Genomic DNA, 21237 nt, shown 5'->3' with positions numbered 1-21237 from the left:
TTTATGATATTTTGTAATGAAAGGGTATTAAAAACGAAAAAAATTCAATTGTTACAAGTGATCAAACCGCATTCAGAATGTATATGCTCCACATCTTGTGGTTGATTATAGATAATATCACTAATGCATACACAGCATCAATGAAACACTTTTGAAAAACTTCGAACCAAAATTCCTTTGGTCAAAGAAGCGAAGTCCTCAGAATATTGGCAAAACCTGAGCGTGGACAATTGGGGAGACGTGAAGATATCATTGACTGCCTTGCCATGCATGCAAGCTGGAAGCACTGCACAGAGAAGCCTATCCGAATGCATCTGGTGGAGTCGGCAAACTGTGAAGAAGTTCTGATGCCTCCTTGAGAAATCCAGTGTGTGCATATGCATGGGCCACACAATTGTAAGGCTTGACAGTAAATGCTTTGCCTTGGCTTCCCATCATGGAACCGAAACAGACCTGACCGTCCTCAACCTGACGTGCATGCCCACAAGCTGCAATGGCAATCACATATATCGCCTCAATTGGTTTCGATCCCTGGATCTGCATATCCTGAACGCATTCCATGGCAACCTTGGCGTCGGCACCCTGGGCACACCCCAAAATAAGAGCACCCCACAAAACAACACTGCCATTCCTAGAAGCTTTCCTCACGTTATTTGCCTCACGCATGCAATCGCACTTCACGTACAGGTCTATCAAGCCGTTCTCAACAAACTGATCTGATTCGAGTCGGTGCCTGATGATGTGGTCATGCACGAACATTCCTTGATATGTGGTCCCTATCAAGTCACAGCCTTCAATACACAAGACATAACAAAAGCGTTTTGTTCGACCTGTTTCCTTCTTATTTCACCGTACAAACAAAGAGCTAGGATGCAGTTGCCTTGGATGAAGCACATTGCACCCCATGACGCTACATCTTTCTGTTCCAGGTCATCAAACATTCTGCAAGCCTCCTCGAGCTCCTCACATTTCCCGTACGTATCAACAAGGGTGCACCCAAGGATGTCCAATTCCAGTCCACTGCTAATGAATTGACCATGAACCCATTTGCCATCACTTAAGGAGCGGCTGACAGCACAGGCTTTCAAAGCACAAGAATATTTGCACCCCACCGCCTATCCCAGTGCCATTGTTGTGGAGCGTGTGGTGCAGGTGACCGGAGTGGCTGGGCAGGCCGCCTTGTATGTAGGCATGCAATGTGTTTTGAAGAGCCACATCCATACAACGCTCCGATGTGGGTGGGCGGGCCTGGCATGTACAACATGCACTTTGAAGAGCCTCATCCAAAGACTGCTTTTGTTCCGTGCTGCGACTGCCTAGGGAGCAGCAGAATGAGCGTCATATCGACACTGGATCACGTGGGAGCATGGCAGCATGCACCATATGGTGCATGCAGTGGCTGAAGGGACGTGAGCTCGTCGACCTCATGCCTGAACAAATTTGTGAAGAATAAGCGTGCACAGAAGAAATTCGACTTTGCCAAAATGAAAGACACAACGGAACAGCAGCAGGTGCAGATTGCCGGGATTTGAACCCCAGTCGCCTGTGTTATTGTACCAAGCTGAGAGTGATCGGAGGCGGAAGGATAAATGTCCCAAAACGGACTTTCCTTTCGCCAATGGCACCGACACTCTTTGGTCCAGAGCATACGAACTAAATCAAACTCATACCAAAATATTAGGCTGGATACACACTGGCTATGCTCGTGCCCATCACTTTTGCGCATGGGCGGGTATGTGTTACACAACACTGAGTCCTTAATTCATAAAAGTGATAAGAATCCTGTCGCGTGGCTTTAGCCTATTGGTTTGACGATGGGCCTTGGTTGAGTTGTATGAAGTTCAACACTCGGCCATGTTGGGAAGATGGGTTCAACTATCCATTCTGTTGGGCGTTATCCGTTCTTCGCAGCCCATCATTTTTTGCTAACTGTCTTCCACGTCCGCATACGGTGTGTAAGCAACCTTATCTATATAACAGACCTCTTGAACACTACGCGGATCCCTCACTTGCAGCATTGGGTGGTCTCCCACAAAGGACCACACTCCTCGTTTGATCTATGCCTTGACGATGATTTGTAGCTTCCCAGTGGTGCGCACAACCAAAAGAGTATAATAGAAGACGAAACAATTGATAAAATCACGAGGCCAAGCTAGCTTTGCCAAAAAAAAAAATATTGAGCTTAAAGTTTCTTTCTCACAAAAGCTATCCTAGGTGTACAATCAAACCAGGGACTAATGTTGGTGTTTGGATGAATCATCTCTATTTAATGTTCTCTATTGGAGTTTATGGAGTTTTAAATTAAGTATCATGTTGAGAGCATGTATAATTCAATGTGCTACTAGGCTTCATTAGAAAGCCAATTCCTTGGCCAAAAAATGGCGATGAGTTTTGATCTCTATTTTGCAAGTGGATGCATGGGTACACCATATTAACCAGTTGATGGCTTGTAAACCAAATAACAAATTATCCATGATATAAACGTATCTTACAGCTTGTTGAACCAAATATTGTTTCTTAAGTTTTTACAACCATCAAAGTTTTTAGTAGCAGCATTGCTCGCTACATGCACTTATTTGACAATCAAGCACCAGCAAGCTGGAATCCTGGATGTGTATTTGAGTTCCTGCATGGTTGCCTTCTCCATGATCATCACATTGCAACAATAACTCCTTTGGGCATAGAGATTACTGGTCACATTGTGGGTCGCTTGGAAGGAATGTCTTGGAAGATACATGTGATCTGCAAGTATTGCAACATTTCACATTGATTGTTCCCATTATCTACTTGTATAAGCCCCGTATCTAGTGCCTCATATGTACACCTCTCATTCACATCTTCAAAAAATTCATTGTATGTAGATCGCTTCCCAATGAGGAGCTCTAGCAAGATCACCCCAAATGAGAGACACCCCCTGTGAAAGTGCACCAAAGCTTTGGTAGTACTTTGGAGGCACATAGCAAGGTGCCTCTGTAAATTTCCTCACACTCAATTGAGTTTCTAGAGCACGTATTAGCCTTGCCATGCCAAAGTCAAACACTCTAGCCTCAAGATTTTTGTCAAGCAATGCGGTGTTGGACTTCATGTTCCTACATATTATATGGAGCAGCCACTCTCGTGCACGACCCGCTGATATAATGCCCCGGCGGTCCTAGTGTGTTCACACACATCACTACCACATGTATATGGTAATAGAATCACAGGTTAAGCCAAATTTCAGGTAGTAAAGCATAAAAAAGCAGAATATGTATGTATATATACGGTTTACATATTTTATGGCAGCACCACAACCAAGAACTAGATGTAGTGGAGTATATATATATATATATATATATATATATATATATATATATATATATATATATATATATATATATATATATATATATGAATATATATATATATATATATATATGAAAATGTGCGCGTATGTCGCACGTGTCAATGCAAGGAACTTGCCGATACACTGCGTGCGAGCCACAAATGGCTCCAAGCACACAGCAAGCCTAAACTAGTAAGCTCAAAGATGACGATGGTGTGTCACTCACCGCTCTATGCTTGCTTCGTGGAGGATTCCTCGCCGTGAAGAAGAGGGAGACACCGCTACGTCGCGCTCAACCGCCTCGCCGCCTGCCTCGCCGCCGTCGTGCCGTCGCAATGCTCGATCGCACACACACTCTCTCTCTCTCACGCATACACACACACACACACACACAAGGAGATGAAGAAGAAGAAGATGGAGATGGAGCAAGAGCACTCTTCAATTGCACAAATGAGAGAATGAGTGAATTTTAGGTTTAGTTGACTTTTATATGAGCTCGCCCCATTCACACTTGGACGCCCATGCTTAGCCAACTAATCTCTTGAATGTTGCAGTTAGAGTGCACCTCTCATCGACGATCACTCTTACCCTTTCCCTATTGGACCGACAAGCCCGGTACCTGACTCTACCAAGTAAATAATACGTCCGTCGTAGGTGATATGGTGTCCGTGAGCCGTGTGGGTTAACATGCCCCCCTTCCTGATGTAGATTCCGTCCTCAGAAGCTATTGAGTTAAAGCTCGTTTGTGAGGTGGAAGAGTATTTGAGATGAATGTCCTTAGCTTCCTTCAATCACTGCAAAATCAAACAACATTGGCACAGTAATTGCATTCTCATAAGCAATTAAAAAGCATGCGCAATTGTAGGCAGACAATTTGATTGGTAACAGAATTTTAAACCATTTGTCAGCAATAAACATTAAATTGCAATATAATCAAATGCATAAACAGCTGTAAAGATAAAAAATTAAACAACTCTGGGGTCGCTAATTTAACGATCGAAAGGCACTAAAGATCGACTATTAATACCATGGGTAAGCTTCTTAATTTTCTCTGGTCAATTAAGTTGTTTAATCGCGAGAGCCAAGTATTTCATGTTCGAGGGTTGACTAGAGGCTATACCTAGAAGACCTTGTAGTTAAGCTACGATAAAAGGAATTTCTCATGAAATCATCGCCTGACTGATTGCCTTTTCTTTGACCCCCCAAAGTCTTTTCATAGTGATTCAATTTTGATGTGTGTGCTTATTTTGTATGCCTTGGGTTTTTTGCTTTTCAAGGAAAAGTGCCCACACTGGGAACCTCTAGGGCTCTAGTACCATAGGCGATACATGTGAGTGAAGTACCAAATCAAGCTGAGATTTCTCTTCCAGCTTAAGATTTTACATTGTGGCATTTTGATTTTTTGTTTGTTCAGTTTCAACATTTTAATTTTGTAAGTTTGGGGGGTCATATAACACTATTACACCTCCCCAGGCTCATCACACTAGTAAACTTCCTTTATAATACTTAAGCTAAAGGTCAATAGGGATTAAGCCCACTAGAAAGCCCTAGTACATTTCACACAATGCTGCCTAAATCGGATTAAGAACCTAAGTAACCATTGATTATTAGGAAGGCATTCTCCATGGTATTAAGAGAAGATCTCTAACGCCTAGCTTGGTCAAACTAGCTTAGTCAGACTGCTTAATTTTTAAACTTAAACAAGTGATTATGAAAAAAAATTCCATTGAATTAAATTTTTGATACTAAGCAAATGCGATGAATATTATGCACCAATCACAATCAAAGCGGACAAACATGGATGAAAAAAAGATAAGGGACAATGCTAATGGACAAGAAACACCTGTTTGTGTTGATGGTCGCGCTTTATTTGAAGTGTGAACGAGAGAAAGATCCCATGAAGGTCCAAATCCTAACCACAGCAACACGTTCCTGTACACACTAGGAAACACAAAGAATACCTCTAGGAGACACATCAGTGGGAAAAGGTACCAACACTTATTGAACACAACAAAAAACATAAGGAACCCTAACCTAATTATTTGCACTCCCCCTAGAGAGTCAAGGGAATAGGATATTGTAGAGATTGGGGGGAAACCCTAAGGCTAAACCCCTATCTTCGTCGTCGAGATAAACAAAGTATCATCCATGAGACCATATGTGCCATCTGTGTAGTCATGTAAATCTTCTTCTTCATCATAGGTACCCATGTTTACTAAGAAGGTCACTAGACGCCTATAGTCATCTTGGTCAAAAGGGTAGTCTTGTGCAATGGGAGATACACTCTTTACTTTGTATGGATAAGTCGTGGTCAAGAGACGTATCAGTCATTCTAACTCCTCGAAATTCCTCTCACATGCTAGCGTACCTACCAAATCCCATTCACATGCAAGCACCGGAAAGACCATGTGGAACACTTGTGAAAAGTAACGAGGGTACCTCTCACCCAAGGCATGAGTGAATGACTCTAGCGTACTAGCCATATCTGTACAGGCAAATAGATGATGGTTAGAGTGCAAATATTACAAGGGTCGTGCTCTTGTGCATAATGTGTTTTTATGATTTTGTGTTATGGCTCTTGCTCTTTTACTTTTTTATCTTGTTTTTGTGAGTATAAGGCTTTATATATACATTCCCTAAGATTAGAGATTAAGAGGTTAGGGAGGAAGGTTGAGGGGGAAGCAAGTGAATGATGGATGTCAGCAAACACTCCCCCTTCCTTGGGTAGATCATACCTTTTGGAATGATGTCGTCACCTTTTGAAACCAATTGTTCCAAGTTGTTATGGGTGAAGGCTTTAACCAATAGTTTTCGACCGCCCTATGCATTTCATCTAGTTGCAAGGGTGGCAAGGTACTCTCCCATGATTTTATTTGCAACATTGTTGTAGGTGGTGAACTTACAACGGGAGGTGCAAAATCTTTCTTGCTTGTATGGATATGTACATTGGTAGGTGGAGGTTGTGTTGAAGCTTCTATTTCTGTATACGAACTACATGAAGAGCAAGAAGCTTCATTTGATTTCGATATTCCTGAGCTAGGGGGAACAAATCGTTCTTTCTTCGGTATCCAAACTAGTTCTGGAGCAGGTGTGTAGCATTCCGTGATTTTTTCCTTTCCGGGATCTTCAATTTGTTTTGGAGCCACAGGATTGAGCTCACATGGGCCCGGTGACAAGTAAGAGCACAATTTACGTTTTGGCACCCAAATTTGATCATTTCCTTCATAGTAGCCTTGACTTCCAATAGTTTTTTAGGAATCCAACAAAACATTTCTTTACATTTCTTGGGGCGAATGGGACGTCTCTTACGAGGCTCCTGTCTTTTAGCACTGGCTATGGTCGCTAAAGAAGCTTGAGGGACCCACTTGTATGTTTTCTTTGTTATATTAGGATGGGTCTTGTATGTCTCAAGCTTTATTTCAGCTACATCAGTTGAAGCTCTAGAGAGCTATGGGAACATATGGTTCAACCTCTTGGACATGCAATGTTTTGGGTTTTATTTCCTTAAGAGGCAATATCTCAGGGACTATGGCTTGAGTGGCAGGGCTAAGAGTTGGTTTCTGTGTTGTGACACCCCCTGTCCCCCAATCAATAGTGCATTTGGTGGCTATCATCCATGTGCGTCCGAGGTTTATATTACCCTCCATAGTTCCAACAGGCATGACCAAAAAGTCTTGAGCTACAACCCCATTGTCATAACTGACAGAAGTCTGCCAGATTTCAAAAACCGCAGTTTTTTTTTGTTGACACCCTTGACTTGGATAATACTCTCAGATAGAGGTGGCTTCCCTAACTGACACCACACCCCATATGATAGCAGATTATATTTAGCACCCGTGTCTAATAAGGTGTTATATAGCACTTTTTCATAGGTGCTATTTAGCTCAATAGGGTATCGTAGAGGTGTGTCAGAGTCCAACCAATCCTCGTCGGTTTCTACGTGGAATGCATGTGTGACTCCAAGGTTAGCCTCTCGTTTTCGTCTTATGCGTTGTTGTCGCTCCTTAGCCTCAGCTTGAGCTTGTATCTTCTTCAATTCTATTTGTGCCTTGGTTGCCTTTTTTGTATGGATGGCACGTAGCTCCTCTTGGCTTAAAGGATCATAGTATCTTTTAAATTTTCTCCCATTGAAGAATCCAATGGTTTCAACTCCATCAAGAGTCTCCACACGAATGGTTCCTTGTAGGGTGATCTCACATACTCTATATGGTCCTTTTCCCGCATATTTCAACTTTTTCTTTTTGTTACGCACTCCATACATAAGGACTTTATCACCAACATTGATATCTTTGTTCTTTAGATGACGATCAAACCATTTCTTCCTCCTATCTTTCTCCACAAGTGCATTTTGCACAGCTAATTGCCTCTCTTCATCTAGCCTTTCAAGGATATATAATCACTCAACTAAGGGGTTACCATCCCAACCTTCTTGAGAAGCTACTCGAAGACTAGGAACGACAAACTTCCATAGCATAACCGCTTCTTGGCCATACACTGTCTTGAATGGTGTGCAGTTAATGGCAACTTTGTACGCAGTACGATAAGCCCATAGAGCTGATGTAAGCTTTAAATCCCAATCTGTGCGATGAGCTTCCACCGTTTTGGTTAAGATAGAGATTAAGGTCTTATTGGTGCTCTCAGCTTGGCCATTTTCTTGTGGATAATAAGGTGTGGACTTATGGTGAGCTATCATAAAGTTGGTAGTGAGTTCTTTTATTACTCCATTTATAAAATGAGTACCATGGTCACTCACAATCTCAAAGGGGCTTACGTGTCGCCTTGGATTCCGCATCGGCCTTACGTGTCGCCCTGGCTTCCGTCCACTTCGTCACATAGTCAATGGCAACGATAATATATCGAGTTTGAGTGCTACGAGCTGCCGAACTAATTGGGCCTACAAAGTCCAAACCCCATTTTTCAAATGGTTGAGTCACTTTAATAGGATGTAAGGGCATCCTATCCTTTCGTTGTGTGATCTTGTAACGTTGGCATTCATCACATCCTTTTGCAAAAAGTGATGCATCCTTGAATAAGGTAGGCCACCAATAGCCTGATTGCAACACCTTTCTAGCTGTTAGTTCCCCTGAGAAATGTCCGCCGGCTATACCCATCTGGGCTTCTTGCAGTATGTATAAATACTCATCCTCACGGGCACAACGTCTAAGAATATCATCCTTCCCTAGCCTGTAGAGAGTTCCTGCAATGAGAGAGTACGGTTCACATTCTTTTAACAGTTTTCGAGCTATGTCTTTACGAAGCTCTTTGGGGGGAAAACCATTAACTAGAAAGTTCACAATCTTCTCACTCCATTCAGGTATGGTTTCGACTAAGAATAGAGAAGTATCGGGCAACTCATCATCGACTCCAGTAGGGGCTTCACCATTGGGTATGCGAGACAAATGATCCGCCATGACATGTCTTTTACCAGGTCTCACCACAACGGTAAAATCAAACTCAAGGAGAATTAACAACCATCGTGTAATTCTTCCCGTGGAGCAAGGTTTATTTACTAGATACAACAAGGCTTGATAATCAACATAGAACACAAACTTGTTGGCGAGAAGGTAGTAGCGAAATTTCTTCACTGCATAAATCATACCCTAAACCTTCTTGCTCTATAGTGGTGTAGTTTCTCTCAGCATCATTCAACTGACGACTTGCAAAGCTAATGGGGTAGTCCAGTTTATGTTCTCCGGGTTGAGCTAGAACACACCCAATAGCAAAGTTCGATGCATCAATATGCACATGAAAAATTACATTCCAATCGGGCACTCATAGAATAGGAGCACTAGTCAAGGTCTTTTTCAATTACTCATAAGCATGGTAACACTCCGCAGTCCATTGGAACTCAATAAGAAGCTTGTACAAAGGACGAGCTATCTCGGCAAAGTTTAAAATAAACCATCGGTAATAACCAACATGGCCCATGAACCTTTGAACTCCTTTATAGTTTGTAGGTGGTGGCAATTCAGCAATGGCTTTAATTTCTCCCTCATCTGTGGAAATCCCATTTTTGGACACTATATGCCATAAAATGACTCCATGTTTAACCCAAAATTGGCATTTGAAAGGGTTTAAGGAGATGCGATATAGTCTACACTTCTCAAACACTTTTCGTAAGCATGATAGATGTTCTTTCCAAGAGGAATAAACACAAAGGTCATCTAAGAAAGCTTCATAAAACTCCCTCAAATATTCTCTAAAAGCAGTGTTTATTAATCTTTGAAAGGTAGTAGGGGCATTGGTTAAACCAAAAGCCATACTAACGAAATGCGAACACTCCAAATTCGGTTATAAAGGCTCTTTTAGCTTGGTCCTCCAACGTAATTGTGATTTGATTGTAGCCAGAGTACCCATCTAAAAAACTATAAGCTTCCTTCCCTGCAACTCTTTCAAGCACATGTTCTGAATATGGCAAGGGGTAATGGTCCCTCCTAGTGGCGGCATTAACCTTCTTGAGATCCATGCACACTCTGAGTTTCCCATTCTTTTTTAGCACAATGACTATTGGAGACACCCATTCTGAGTGCTCAATAGGGTATATGAATCCGCATTCCACAAGCTTTTCAATCTCTTCTTGAACGATTTTTGCATATTTAGGATTCATTGGGTGGGGTCGTTGCTGAACTGGTTTAGCCATGCTATTCATGGGGATTGTGTGTTGCACCACGGAAGGTGGAACACCTTTCATATCATGATATGTCCAGGAAAATATATCCCTAAATTCCTTGAGAAGTTCTTTAAGTACACACTCCTCAGTCTCGATCAGATCCTGGGCAATGAAAACAAGTTTAGACTCTTCTCCTGGGTCTGCTAACTCTATTTCCTTAACTATCGCTGGACCGCCATAGACTCCATTGCTCCCATCGATAGGTTTTCTTTGAGCCTTTGTATACAAAACCTTACGTTCCTCTGTGGTATAGGATTTGAAATGTTCAGGTGCAGGGTGTAAGTTTGTGGGGTCCTGTTGTTCTGTGGACTGTGATTTCACTTCTGATTCCTTTTGTTGTTGAGCTAACTCTCGATTTTGTCGTCTCCTTACAGTACGGCTCAACTTTGGCTTCTCTGTAGCCTCTCGTTGTGCGATGTCAATGGGTTGTGGACTACACCACATAACGCTTTGAAGGTATTCACCCCAGTTATCTACCAAGTTCCGATGAGCATCACATGCCCCTATATAATTAAGCCATTCTGCAGTAGATTTCTTTTCATTTATTCTAGCATGCACATTTGCTCGATATCGTCGCCTCTTATATCTCTTACTCTTCTTCTTTAATTCTCGATTACGGCCGATCTCTAGTGAAGAGTCACTAGATGAATCACTACTTGTATCTGCTGCTCCCTTGGATAGATTGTCATCTAGGTTACCACTGGGCCCTGAATGGTTTGTCCCCACATTTGCACTAAGATTTAACTCAGATTCTTCATCCTCAGAGTCAATTTCAATTGATGATTCTGACCCCAAATCGTGTGGGCTATAGTCTTGTGAGGCGCTACTGGTTCCAATGCCAGTTAAACTTTCGTCTTGTAGATCATCAGAAGCTATATGCATTGCTTCTAGCATATTTAAGGGTACAAGTGGTGGTATTTCATCCCCCTCAGGTGTTACCCAGGTTGTCCCCCTATTTCCCCAAGTGTCTATTGTTGCTGCTAAGTGGACCCAATCCACATTGTCCGACTCAGTCATCCCAGGTAGTACATCCATATAAGGAGAATCTTCCCCAACATCAGTGTCCGCTTTACACGTGTAACAATACTGCAATGGGGCCGAGTGAATTGTGGTGTCAGATCTATGATCAATTATAAACCTGTTTCCTAGAGGATGTGTTCGACCCGTCACAAGATCCACTCGAATGACAGAATCTTGGAACTGCAGGTAGACATGGTTCTTAGACCAGTCATGCACCATTTTTGCTTCCCTCATGAAAGGACGTCCTAAGATCATCTCCGATGCCATAGTGTGTTTGGAGAAATCCATAACAATGAAGGTAATCCTTATTTTATGTCCAAAGATCTTGATCTTGAGATCTTCTAGCATCCCAATAGGTTTAACAATAGACCCATTGGCCATCTTCACTACTATGGTTGTGGTCGCAAGGTGAGGTCTTCCCATAGTTTCCCAGCAAGTTTTAGTCACAATGCTAACCCCAGCGCCTCCATCAAGGATTCCCTTCACAGTTAATCCCTTAGTAGTGATTGGTATGGTCGCATTGGATTCATCACCTTCAAAGTATTGTCCCAACTTGTTAACAGGTATTTCTATAACAAGGTTCTCATCTAGGTTTGGTTGTGGATCTAAGTGTTCCTCCTCTATTCGCATCTCCCCAGCTCCATCCATCTGTGAAAATTGTGGTAGCCCAAACTTTAGTTCTCCATTGAGGAAGGCTCGAAGAGCTGAGACTAGCTCAGAGTCTTTGTATAGTTTGGACATGATGGTGGTTCTAACTTTTGAAGACATGAAATCCATCAATTTGAAAATGTTTAACGACACCTTTTGGACTTGAGTCCCTTGACGTGGGGAAGATGGGATCTCCATTTCTTCGATAGGATCAAGTAGTCCCTCTGTAAACATTCTTTCCATCAAGAAGTGAGTACGCCCACTTTCCCATGATTTTAAGTCACTTTCTTCTTGGATGACACTAGGTATGGCTAAGGGTCTATGGACTTGGTGAGGTTGTTGTTGCGTAGGAAACACGGTGTCTGTAATCTGGATCTGCCTAGGTGCTCGTTCTAGATCCCTTTGGGTATCTTCTACCAAACTCCTTAATTGCTTGACTCGCTCAATCTCCTTTGTAGGGTTTGGATAAGTTCCTATCTTCTTCTTGGGTCCTGGCCATTGTGGCTCATGAAGATCTTCCTTGTTGGTTTTTATCTTCGTGGTCGTTTTGGTCTCCATGGTTTCACCTGAATCAGAATTTTCTTCAGCGTCGTTCATATATACGGGGTCGTCACCAGTCCCTATGTTGGTCTTTGAACTGGGGTAACTTGGTTGCTCTTTGCGATCTCTTTCTTCGTGTTTCTTCTTTTTTTGAGATTGGGCAATTGATGCCGTGTCTCTTTCCTCAAGAATATAATTTTGTTTTTGGAGCATCGATCGTGTGAGTACATTTACTGGTACCACATGTGTACTTTGTGATGGCTCCTCGGTAACTTCAATCAAGTTTAATGGCGTGATCTTCGGTGCATTTGGATTATTTGGACATTGGGCAATCAAATGATCTATGCCACATCGATTACACATGAGTATCGGCATTGTAGATGTGCTTGCTTGATTGGTTTGCATTAGTGTGGCATTTTTTTGTAGCCTAATAGGACATTCGGCTACACGATGCGAACCTCCACACTCATAGCATTGAAGAGGTGGTCTCGTAGCAGTGTAATTGATATTTTGGCCTCTTGCCGCAAGAGCAGCTACTTGATATACAGGTTTGACTTGTCCCCAATAGTCTCCATGTGGTATTGTGGACTTTCTTCAAGCACATCCATCCCATAGGCAATATTAGGATCTATATCTTCCTCAAAGCCTTCCAAACAAGAAATAGATGACTCAAAACCCACTTGAAGTGATTCTCGGATGTGGTGGTTGCGGTCCTAGCACTGGAGGTGGTAAAGGTGTTGTTTGAATAATATTTTGGGCCCTAGGGACCATGTGTTGTGATGTTTGTTCAAGAGGTGGGGCCGGCATCAATGTAGGCACTCGAGGTGTGTCTGTCCATGCTAAGGTTGGTCTATTGGCCATCGCACGCTTAAATACCATGCAATCCTTAGCTTGATGACCATACCTTCCACATGCATTGCAATTCCCATTGAATTTTACTCTAAAAGTAGGGCATTCACTGGTACTATACGGTCCATAGCATACTGAGCACCATTGTTGCTCCCTTCTTGGATACATATGATTGTTATGTGGAGCACGATTGTCTCTAAGACTCTCTTGAATAGCCTTGGTGAGATCTGCTAAAGTCATCTCAGATATCTTTGGCTCCTTAGCAATAGGCTTTAGAGTCATTGACTGATGCCCCGATGCTTGTGAGCTAATAGATTTAGACTCAACGGACACTCTTTCTCCTTGAATCATTAAATTATCCTCCAATTGGATCGCATTGGTGGTGAGTGCTTCCCAAGTGGTGATACCTCTAATGACTAAGCCATTGTAGATATCCTCATGTCGTAACCCCCTAATGAATCTATCAAGCAATTGGTTATTGTTGAAGCGCTCATTTGGATTACAATGAGAATTCAAATGCTTCAAGCGACTAATAAAGTCTCTCACTGACTCTCCTTCCTCTCGTTGGGCTTTCTGGAGCTGAGAGGCTACACTCCAAAGCACTCCCTCTCGTATGTATTCTTTTAAGAACTGTCTCCTAAGAGTAGGGTAAATCGTTTTTTCTTCCACCCTTAGGGTTCTATACCAATCCCAAGCCTTTTCACTTAAGGTTAGGCTTAAAGCATTGCTCTTATGTAGGTCATTGCTCTTATGTAGGTCATTGTGTTCTCCTAGAGAATCACATATTTGTTCAAACACTTCGATATTCTTTCTCACATCCCCGTCTCCACTAAATTTTTGTGTGAGCTTGGCTATTTGTACTGCCTTACTTCTAGGCTCTCTATCAGGCGCGTTATGCATATTCTCAGCAATAGATCAACCGATAGCTTGAGCAAATGTTGCCAAGTCACCTAAATGAGCAGACACCGTGGGTGGAGGTGCTCCAGAGACTACATGTGGAATAGGTATTGGCATCGGGCTTGGCGCATAGGAAGCCCTTGGGTTCCACGTTGGGTACGATGTTGTGCCATGTGGTGGTCCATAGTTCATATGTGTGGCCCTAGGCATAGCAGACGTCGGATGTAACATGCTAATGCTAGCCGGTATAGTCCAATGGAAATAAGAACTTGGGTGTTGTGGTTGTGGAGCATAGGTAGTTGAAACAATGGGAGGGGTAGGGTACGAGGACCCATGGGTGTATACGATTGGTACACACTTGTAGGTACTGTTGTAAGCATTGAGCTACCATGTAGTGGTGCTTTACTAACAAATGAGGTCCATGGCGTGTTTCTTGGCATGCCCATCATTGGGGTAGGCATGGTAGCCGTGGTGTCATCAAGGGAAAGATGAGCTAGACTTGGAAAGGTGAAGCTATCATTTGTGGGTTCAGATTACACTGAGACCCTTGGAGAAACAACATATGGAGGATCCATTGGACTTACCAAGGGAGTCTCCATTTGCGATAAGGTTGGTTGTTTAGCCTTTCCCATATCTAAGAATCTCATGAGACCCGTTGAAGGCATGTTGATCCCCTTGTTCTGTCTCTCTAACTCAATGACCCTATGGATGACCTCACAAACTCTTTGTTGTTGATCCTCCACACTAGTAGCACCCATTGTGGATTGTAGGACATCTAACCAACCCACGTGATAGGTGTGACCTGTGTATAGGTCGGTCAAAGTTTTCGTTTGTAGTTTGTACTCCCAGTTCTCATTTAAGAACACTCCATCTAGGATTGAGGTGCTAGGGGTGTCCTTTGAGCTAGATGCAATGTTGCTTTCTAGGGGTTGGCCCTTAGCGGTTGCTAAGTCAGGAGCACTTGATTGCTCTTTTAGCAAGGATATTGACATATGCCCTTTCGATTTTAGCTCTCTTCGTTGCTCCGCCTTGCGTAAGCTCTCAATTTCCTTTCCCTCGCTGCAAGGATATATCGCTCAATCTCTTGCACTTCGGCAAGGCTTCTACCATCGGGTAATATGACCTCAGAGGGGAATAACTCTAAAGAGTCAGGAGGTGTAGTGAATGAAGTATTCACGTACACATTCTCTAACGGTATAGGGTCTACGTTGGTCACAAATGGAGAATTTACTTCCACACCCCCCTCATTTATATCATTAGCTCCATGTTCGGAGCGAGTGGCTCTACTAAAGATTTCCTTCAGGCGGCTAAGCATTCTCGGCCCGGACCGCGGGCCCATGGCATGCATGTCTTGGCTTGAGCTATCGGGATTAGGCATTGGAAAACCCTCCATGACGTCGTAGTCAGAGGAAGAGTCACTAGTCGCTATGTTTGGGTCTTGGTTTGTACTACCTTGGGTCCCCGCCGAGGGCCCGGAACCAAAAGTAGGTGGATATTGAGAACTCGCGTAAGTCAAAATTCTCTCTAGTTGCTCCGTCTCTAGCACATGACCAGAGCGCAGATGCATGTGCCTTTGGAACCCTACAAGCGTCGGCCAATAACCTCAAAGGTTAACCACTTACTTTTTTAAGTGTCCGTTTTCACTCGTGTTTTTTATGTTTTTAATGTTTTTTTAAAATGTTTTTTAATGTTTGATTTTTTTGATTAAAGTGTGATAACTCGAAACGAGCGTATCACTTAGAGGGTCGGTGTGTGCTTTATAGCACAATTTTCGGGCATCTAAAGTTCCGTTGGTCCTCAAAAAAACGATTTTTAGCTCCGTGTGAAGCTAAAATTTGTAATTTTAAAAGGCGACTGAGGCCTACGCCTGAGCGTGAGCTTGGGCTTGGGTCTGGGAGATATTCCTGATCCCGGTCCTACCTTAATTTTTTTTAATTTTTTTAAATTATTATTATTATTTTAGAAGATAAGGTCGCCGCGACCTGTGCGAGAGCAGACACACACGCTATCTACCTACTTCTAACTAATACACCTACTGTTACACACTAACACACTCTATTAGCTCTCACAGATCTACTTCCTACTTACTGTACACAGAAAACTAACAACTTTAATACACAGAGAATAAACACAGTACCTTTGAAAAATCCATTAACAAAGAAAACTAACAACCTTAATACACAGAGAATAAACATAGTACCTTTGAAAACTCCATTAACAAAAAAAATACACAATATGACACAAAATCCTTCTTCTCAACACACACACCCTCCTTCCTTACCTTTCCTACAATAGAAATTGCACCACAAAAGAAGCACAGAGTGCCATTCAAGCTTTGTGTATGGCATTCCCCGAAAACAGCGCCAAAAATGTGCGCGTATGTCGCACATGTCAATGCAAGGAACTTGCCGATACACTGCGTGCGAGCTACAAATGGCTCCAAGCAAACAACAAGCCTAAACTAGTAAGTTCAAAGATGACGATGGTGTGTCACTCACCGCTCTATGCTTGCTTCGTCACGAGGATTCCTCGCCGCGAAGAAGAGGGAGACGCCGCTACGCCGCGCTCAACCGCCTCGCCGCCGTCGTGCTGCCGCAATGCTCGATTGCACACACACAGACACTCTCTCTCTCTCTCACGCATACACACACACACACAAGGAGATGAAGAAGAAGAAGATGGAGATGGAGCAAGAGCACTCTTCAATTGCACAAATGAGAGAATGAGTGAATTTTAGGTTTAGTTGACTTTTATATGAGCTCGCCCCATTCACACTTGGGCGCCCATGCTTAGCCAACTAATCCCTTGAATGTTCCAGTTAGAGTGCGCCTCTCATCGGCGATCACTCTTACCCTTTCCCTATTGGACTGATAAGCCCGGTGCCTGACTCTACCAAGTAAATAATACAACGTCCGTCGTAGGTGATATGGTGTCTGTGAGCCGTGGGGGTTAACAGAAAAAAAGACCACATCTAAGCCAGACATCCAAGCAACAAGCTGAAGGTCACATTTTATGGAAGTCAAAGCAAAACAATCTCCCCATATCACAATACCATAACATACTCAGGTAGTAGTAAAGCACCAAAAACCAGATCAGTACCCATATGTTGGTCAAAATTTATGCCGATTCTAAGTAAAGTATCAAAACCCGAATATGTATAAGGTTTACATATATTTTATGGCAGCATCACCACCAAGAACTAGATGTAGTGGAATATGTATGTTTGAATATGGTAAAAAAAACCAAGATCTAAGCCAGACATCGAAGCAATAGGTGAAGGTTAGAATTTTTGTAAGTCAAAACAGTCTCCCCCATATCATAATACCATAAAAACTTAGGTAGTAAAGGACCAAAAACCAGATCATTATCCATATGTAGAGACCAAGATTAAAAGACCAAAAAAATGAGTTGTAGACCAAATATCCTATCAATACTTATCCAGCCGAGAAAACCTGCTATTGAAGCACGTATATAGATCAAATCACAGCGAACATGATAATAACTTAAGACCCTTGAGACCCCTAGCAAGGGAGAATATGGTTATAAAAAAAACCTAGATTTAGGCCAGCGATCAAGAACCAGAGTTCAACTATTTTATACAAAAGACCAGTAATAGAAACCATTCTCACCACTTTTTATGCCCAAGCCTTCCCATTATATGAATATAAAAAATTTCAAGTTTTTGTAAGAGCAAAAATGTACGATTTTAAGTTTCACAGAAACCCTGCTAATCAGATTAACAGGTGTATCATCAATCAACATTAGTAAAAGACTAGTTTAGAATAGAGGCTCCAATGTGATAGAATGCACAGTATACACTAATGATGGTGAATAAAACCTTTGAAGTGGAAGCCATCATCACAGTAGCAGCGGATATAGACTATTGTAGAGTGAAGCATGAATCTGACCTTACTCGCACATTCTTCCTCTACACCAAGTCTAAGTGAGGGAGGAGAAAAAATCCCTCACCTTATATAGTGGAAGAGGCAGGGGAAATCACCAAAAAGTTCTCAGATGTGGAGGTGCCGCAACAGCCTAGCACCGAACCTTCTCAATATGAGTGTAGGAGGTTTTACTGCTAAGAATTATACCAAGAGAGGAAGGCAAAAAATCCATGCCAAGCCACCCACCATCAAGCTAGGTTATTAGAACGAGATCGTGATGCACCATGAATGGAAGAGACCCGTCACAACAGAGTGCTAAATCTTAGGTAATCCGATCAAATCAGAAGCCTCCACTCTCGCCCAGGCATGAGGCCAAAAAATGGGGTCTAAGCAAATTTAGTAAGAGTTATAATAAGGGGCTCAACCCATAAGGTAACCAAAATGGGTGCGGGGTTTTCTAGATAAAAAATAATCTATGGTGGATAGCTCCTCTTAACCATTGAGTTCTGCATAGAAAAAGATAGGAGTTATCATTATGGGAGGTGTATAGTAAAGCACAAGGTAATCTCCCATAAGGCAACATTTCAAGTTTTAAATCGAGTGCATATAGTTGGATGTCATTGTTCCTAGCCAGATATAGTGATTCAGAGCATAATCAAAACCCCCCTCCAGATGAGGTGCTAGAGCAACTACAGCCAGATGAAGTGCCAAACCAAGAGTTATTTAAAGGAGCCATTGTAAAAATGCATTGCCAAAAGGTGTGTGTGTGTGTGTGTGTGTAGTTGGATGCAATATTTATTGTTAAATGAAGTGACAAAGTGTGTGTGTGTGTGTGTGTGTGTGAGAGAGAGAGAGAGAGAGAGAGAGAGAGAGAGAGAGAGTTAAAGGCCTCCTGCAATGCCTTCATTAAAGTGGAGGAGAGCACACTTTCCCACACTTGAAAATCGTCTCATTTTGCCATTCTACTATAGTATAGACACTTTTGCAAAATCATGAACTACTATGCAAAATGACTTTCTTGATAAATAAATAGCTTGCAATCATGGGAAATAGAACTGCTTCATGTATTTGACATACATCCTCCAAATCTATGTTGTATACATACCATACCTGCTAACACTCTGTTGGCCCTTTTATAGTACCAAAAAGAGAATCGCAACCCCTTCTCTTTTTTTGTGATGAGAAATCCACTACTCTAGACTTGTAAATTTCACAAATGTTTACTCCCTCTTCTACTTATTGAGATCCCACACTTGAGTACTTCTTGAGAACCCAACACTTGATGTTTCCTGCATTACACATGTTCTCAAATGCATAGTACGCTCTCTTTCCGACTTTCAAACGATTCATTGTGACAACGGGCATCCTTGTTTGACCCCAATAGTGCTTGCAAAAAAATCTAAAATTCCTCTTCCCATGTGCAATTGACACATCACCTTCCCATGGATTCTAGAAACCACAAGCATAAACTCACTTGGCACTTGGAGTTCTTCCATCCTTCTCTACAAATTGTTAAGTGAAATCATATCAAATGCTTTCTTAAAGTCCATAAAGCAACAATACAATCACTTGCCTTTGAAAATAATTTCCTCCATGAGAACATGAAGAGTGACAACATGATCGATGGTGCTATGGCATCAACGAAAACTCGCTTGTTCTTTTGCATGCTTGCCATTCTCTTTAGTCCAATCACTCAATTTTATCTCCATTATGCACAAAACAACTTTTTCGTAAGAGACCCAATCATTATAGCATTGTAGTTATTTACATTCTTTACATCTCCTCCTTTATGCGAAGGCTTGACCCAATTAGAATCCAATCACAAGGCATACCATGTTGAAGCTCAAGTTTGAACATTTCACACATCCACTCATGTGTAAAATCTCCCATCCATTTGATCATTTCTAGCTTGATATCTTGAAGATCTCCCGCTTTGAGAGTGGCCAACTATTCGATCCCACCACACACATCCTCAATAGTAAAGATAAGTGGGCATACATAGGAGTGAACCATAAAATGGAATTTTTCGAGCATTTGGTTGCTCATATAGTTGCCTACAATGTGTGTAAATATCCACAAGGCTCAAGTTACCAAAACTCTCAACCTGCTTGTCCCTCAAGTTTCTCCAAAATCTTGGACATGCACGTTGGAGTGGGGAAATGGGAAACACACCCAACACACAACACAATGTCTCCCTATAGCTCAAGGTATCCACAACATCCCTAACCTCTCAGATAACACCTTCAAACCGACCAATTTGCACTAATGGACTCAACCCTTGTACACAAAACAATATTTCCCCCTTCAGCAACACCACCATTCAACCCAAATGCACCAAAACAACTCAACCCACCTCACCACACTACAATTTTTCCCTCTTTGACCACACAACAATCCGCCGGCACACAACTCCACAGGCACCAACATGCACACAAAGAGCAAGAGAAACTTAAGGGGAAGGGGAGAAACAACACCAAGAAGTGGGACAATGGCTTAGTATTACTTAGCAGAGAGATACTACAACCGTCATAACGCCAAAATGGCGAGCTTCAACACATAACAACTCCACACCAGGTTTCTGCAAGCCTCCACAATGCAAAAAGCCCCAAAAATTGACCATCTTTGGTTATCAATAAGAGAAATCACCCTTATTTAGTAAATAAGGGAGCACCGCACACTTGTCCACTTCCTAGTTAGAATGCTTGCATAGAGAGTTTTTTCCTTTGAGAGCTTGGGGAGTACTGCTCCTCTCTACTCTTGGACTTGGGGGGGTGGGGGCACTAGCGATGTTGTTTGTGCCCCTCTTGCATTTTATTTTCTCTCTCTTATTTCCACCTTGAGGACCCTCCTCTGGATGACCTCCTTGATTTTTTGCCCCTTGGATGGCCTTACCTTGAACCTCTTTGTCCGGCATTGTCTTTTATCCACCGGCTTGAACTGACCTCCTTAATTGCACCTTGACCATGCTCCTTGGGAGCCCATTTTTCCCTCGAACTGCTGAGTTCTCTTTTTCTCTCACATGACACATGAGACCCCTCCCCTACCTGAGTTGGGACACGGGGGGGGGGGGGGGGGGGGGGAGGTGTCTTTGCCCTTGTCCTCAAGAAGCTAAGGCAACTACGGGCCGTAGGACAAGCCCCTTAGGGCCACCACATCATCATTAGGCACAATCAACAGGCACTACCATGCCCTTGTCCTCAAGAAGCTAAGGCAACTACGGGCCGTAGGACAAGCCCCTTAGGGCCACCACATCATCATTAGGCACAATCAACAGGCACTACCATGCAGCATCGTAGACACCCACCACCGCCACGCGCCATTGGCGCTACCACCATTCCCAACAAAAGCTGCGTCAGCTCCGCCCGAGCAGCGCCGAGAGGCGTACCTGTCATGCCCATTCACCAGGA

At 42.7% G+C, this 21237-nt stretch overlaps 1 protein-coding gene across 1 annotated transcript; it reads right to left on the bottom strand.

Annotated features, from left to right (window-relative positions):
• Positions 1 to 300: 300 nt before the first annotated feature.
• Positions 301 to 3085, bottom strand: LOC147455923 (pentatricopeptide repeat-containing protein At5g13270, chloroplastic-like). Its single transcript, XM_086513781.1, has 3 exons — positions 2946 to 3085; positions 881 to 1068; positions 301 to 791 (listed from the first exon to the last, which is right to left on the bottom strand). Exons 1-3 carry the CDS (start codon positions 3083 to 3085, stop codon positions 301 to 303), a joined length of 819 nt encoding a protein of 272 aa, XP_086369907.1.
• Between the last annotated feature and the right edge of the window lie 18152 nt (positions 3086 to 21237).

This window comes from Adiantum capillus-veneris, chromosome 6, assembly GCF_014529385.1.
Source record: "Adiantum capillus-veneris isolate H3 chromosome 6, ASM1452938v2, whole genome shotgun sequence".
Lineage (NCBI taxonomy): Eukaryota > Viridiplantae > Streptophyta > Polypodiopsida > Polypodiales > Pteridaceae > Adiantum > Adiantum capillus-veneris.
Note: the sequence above shows the minus strand (reverse complement) of the source record. Positions and strands in the feature narration are given on the sequence as shown.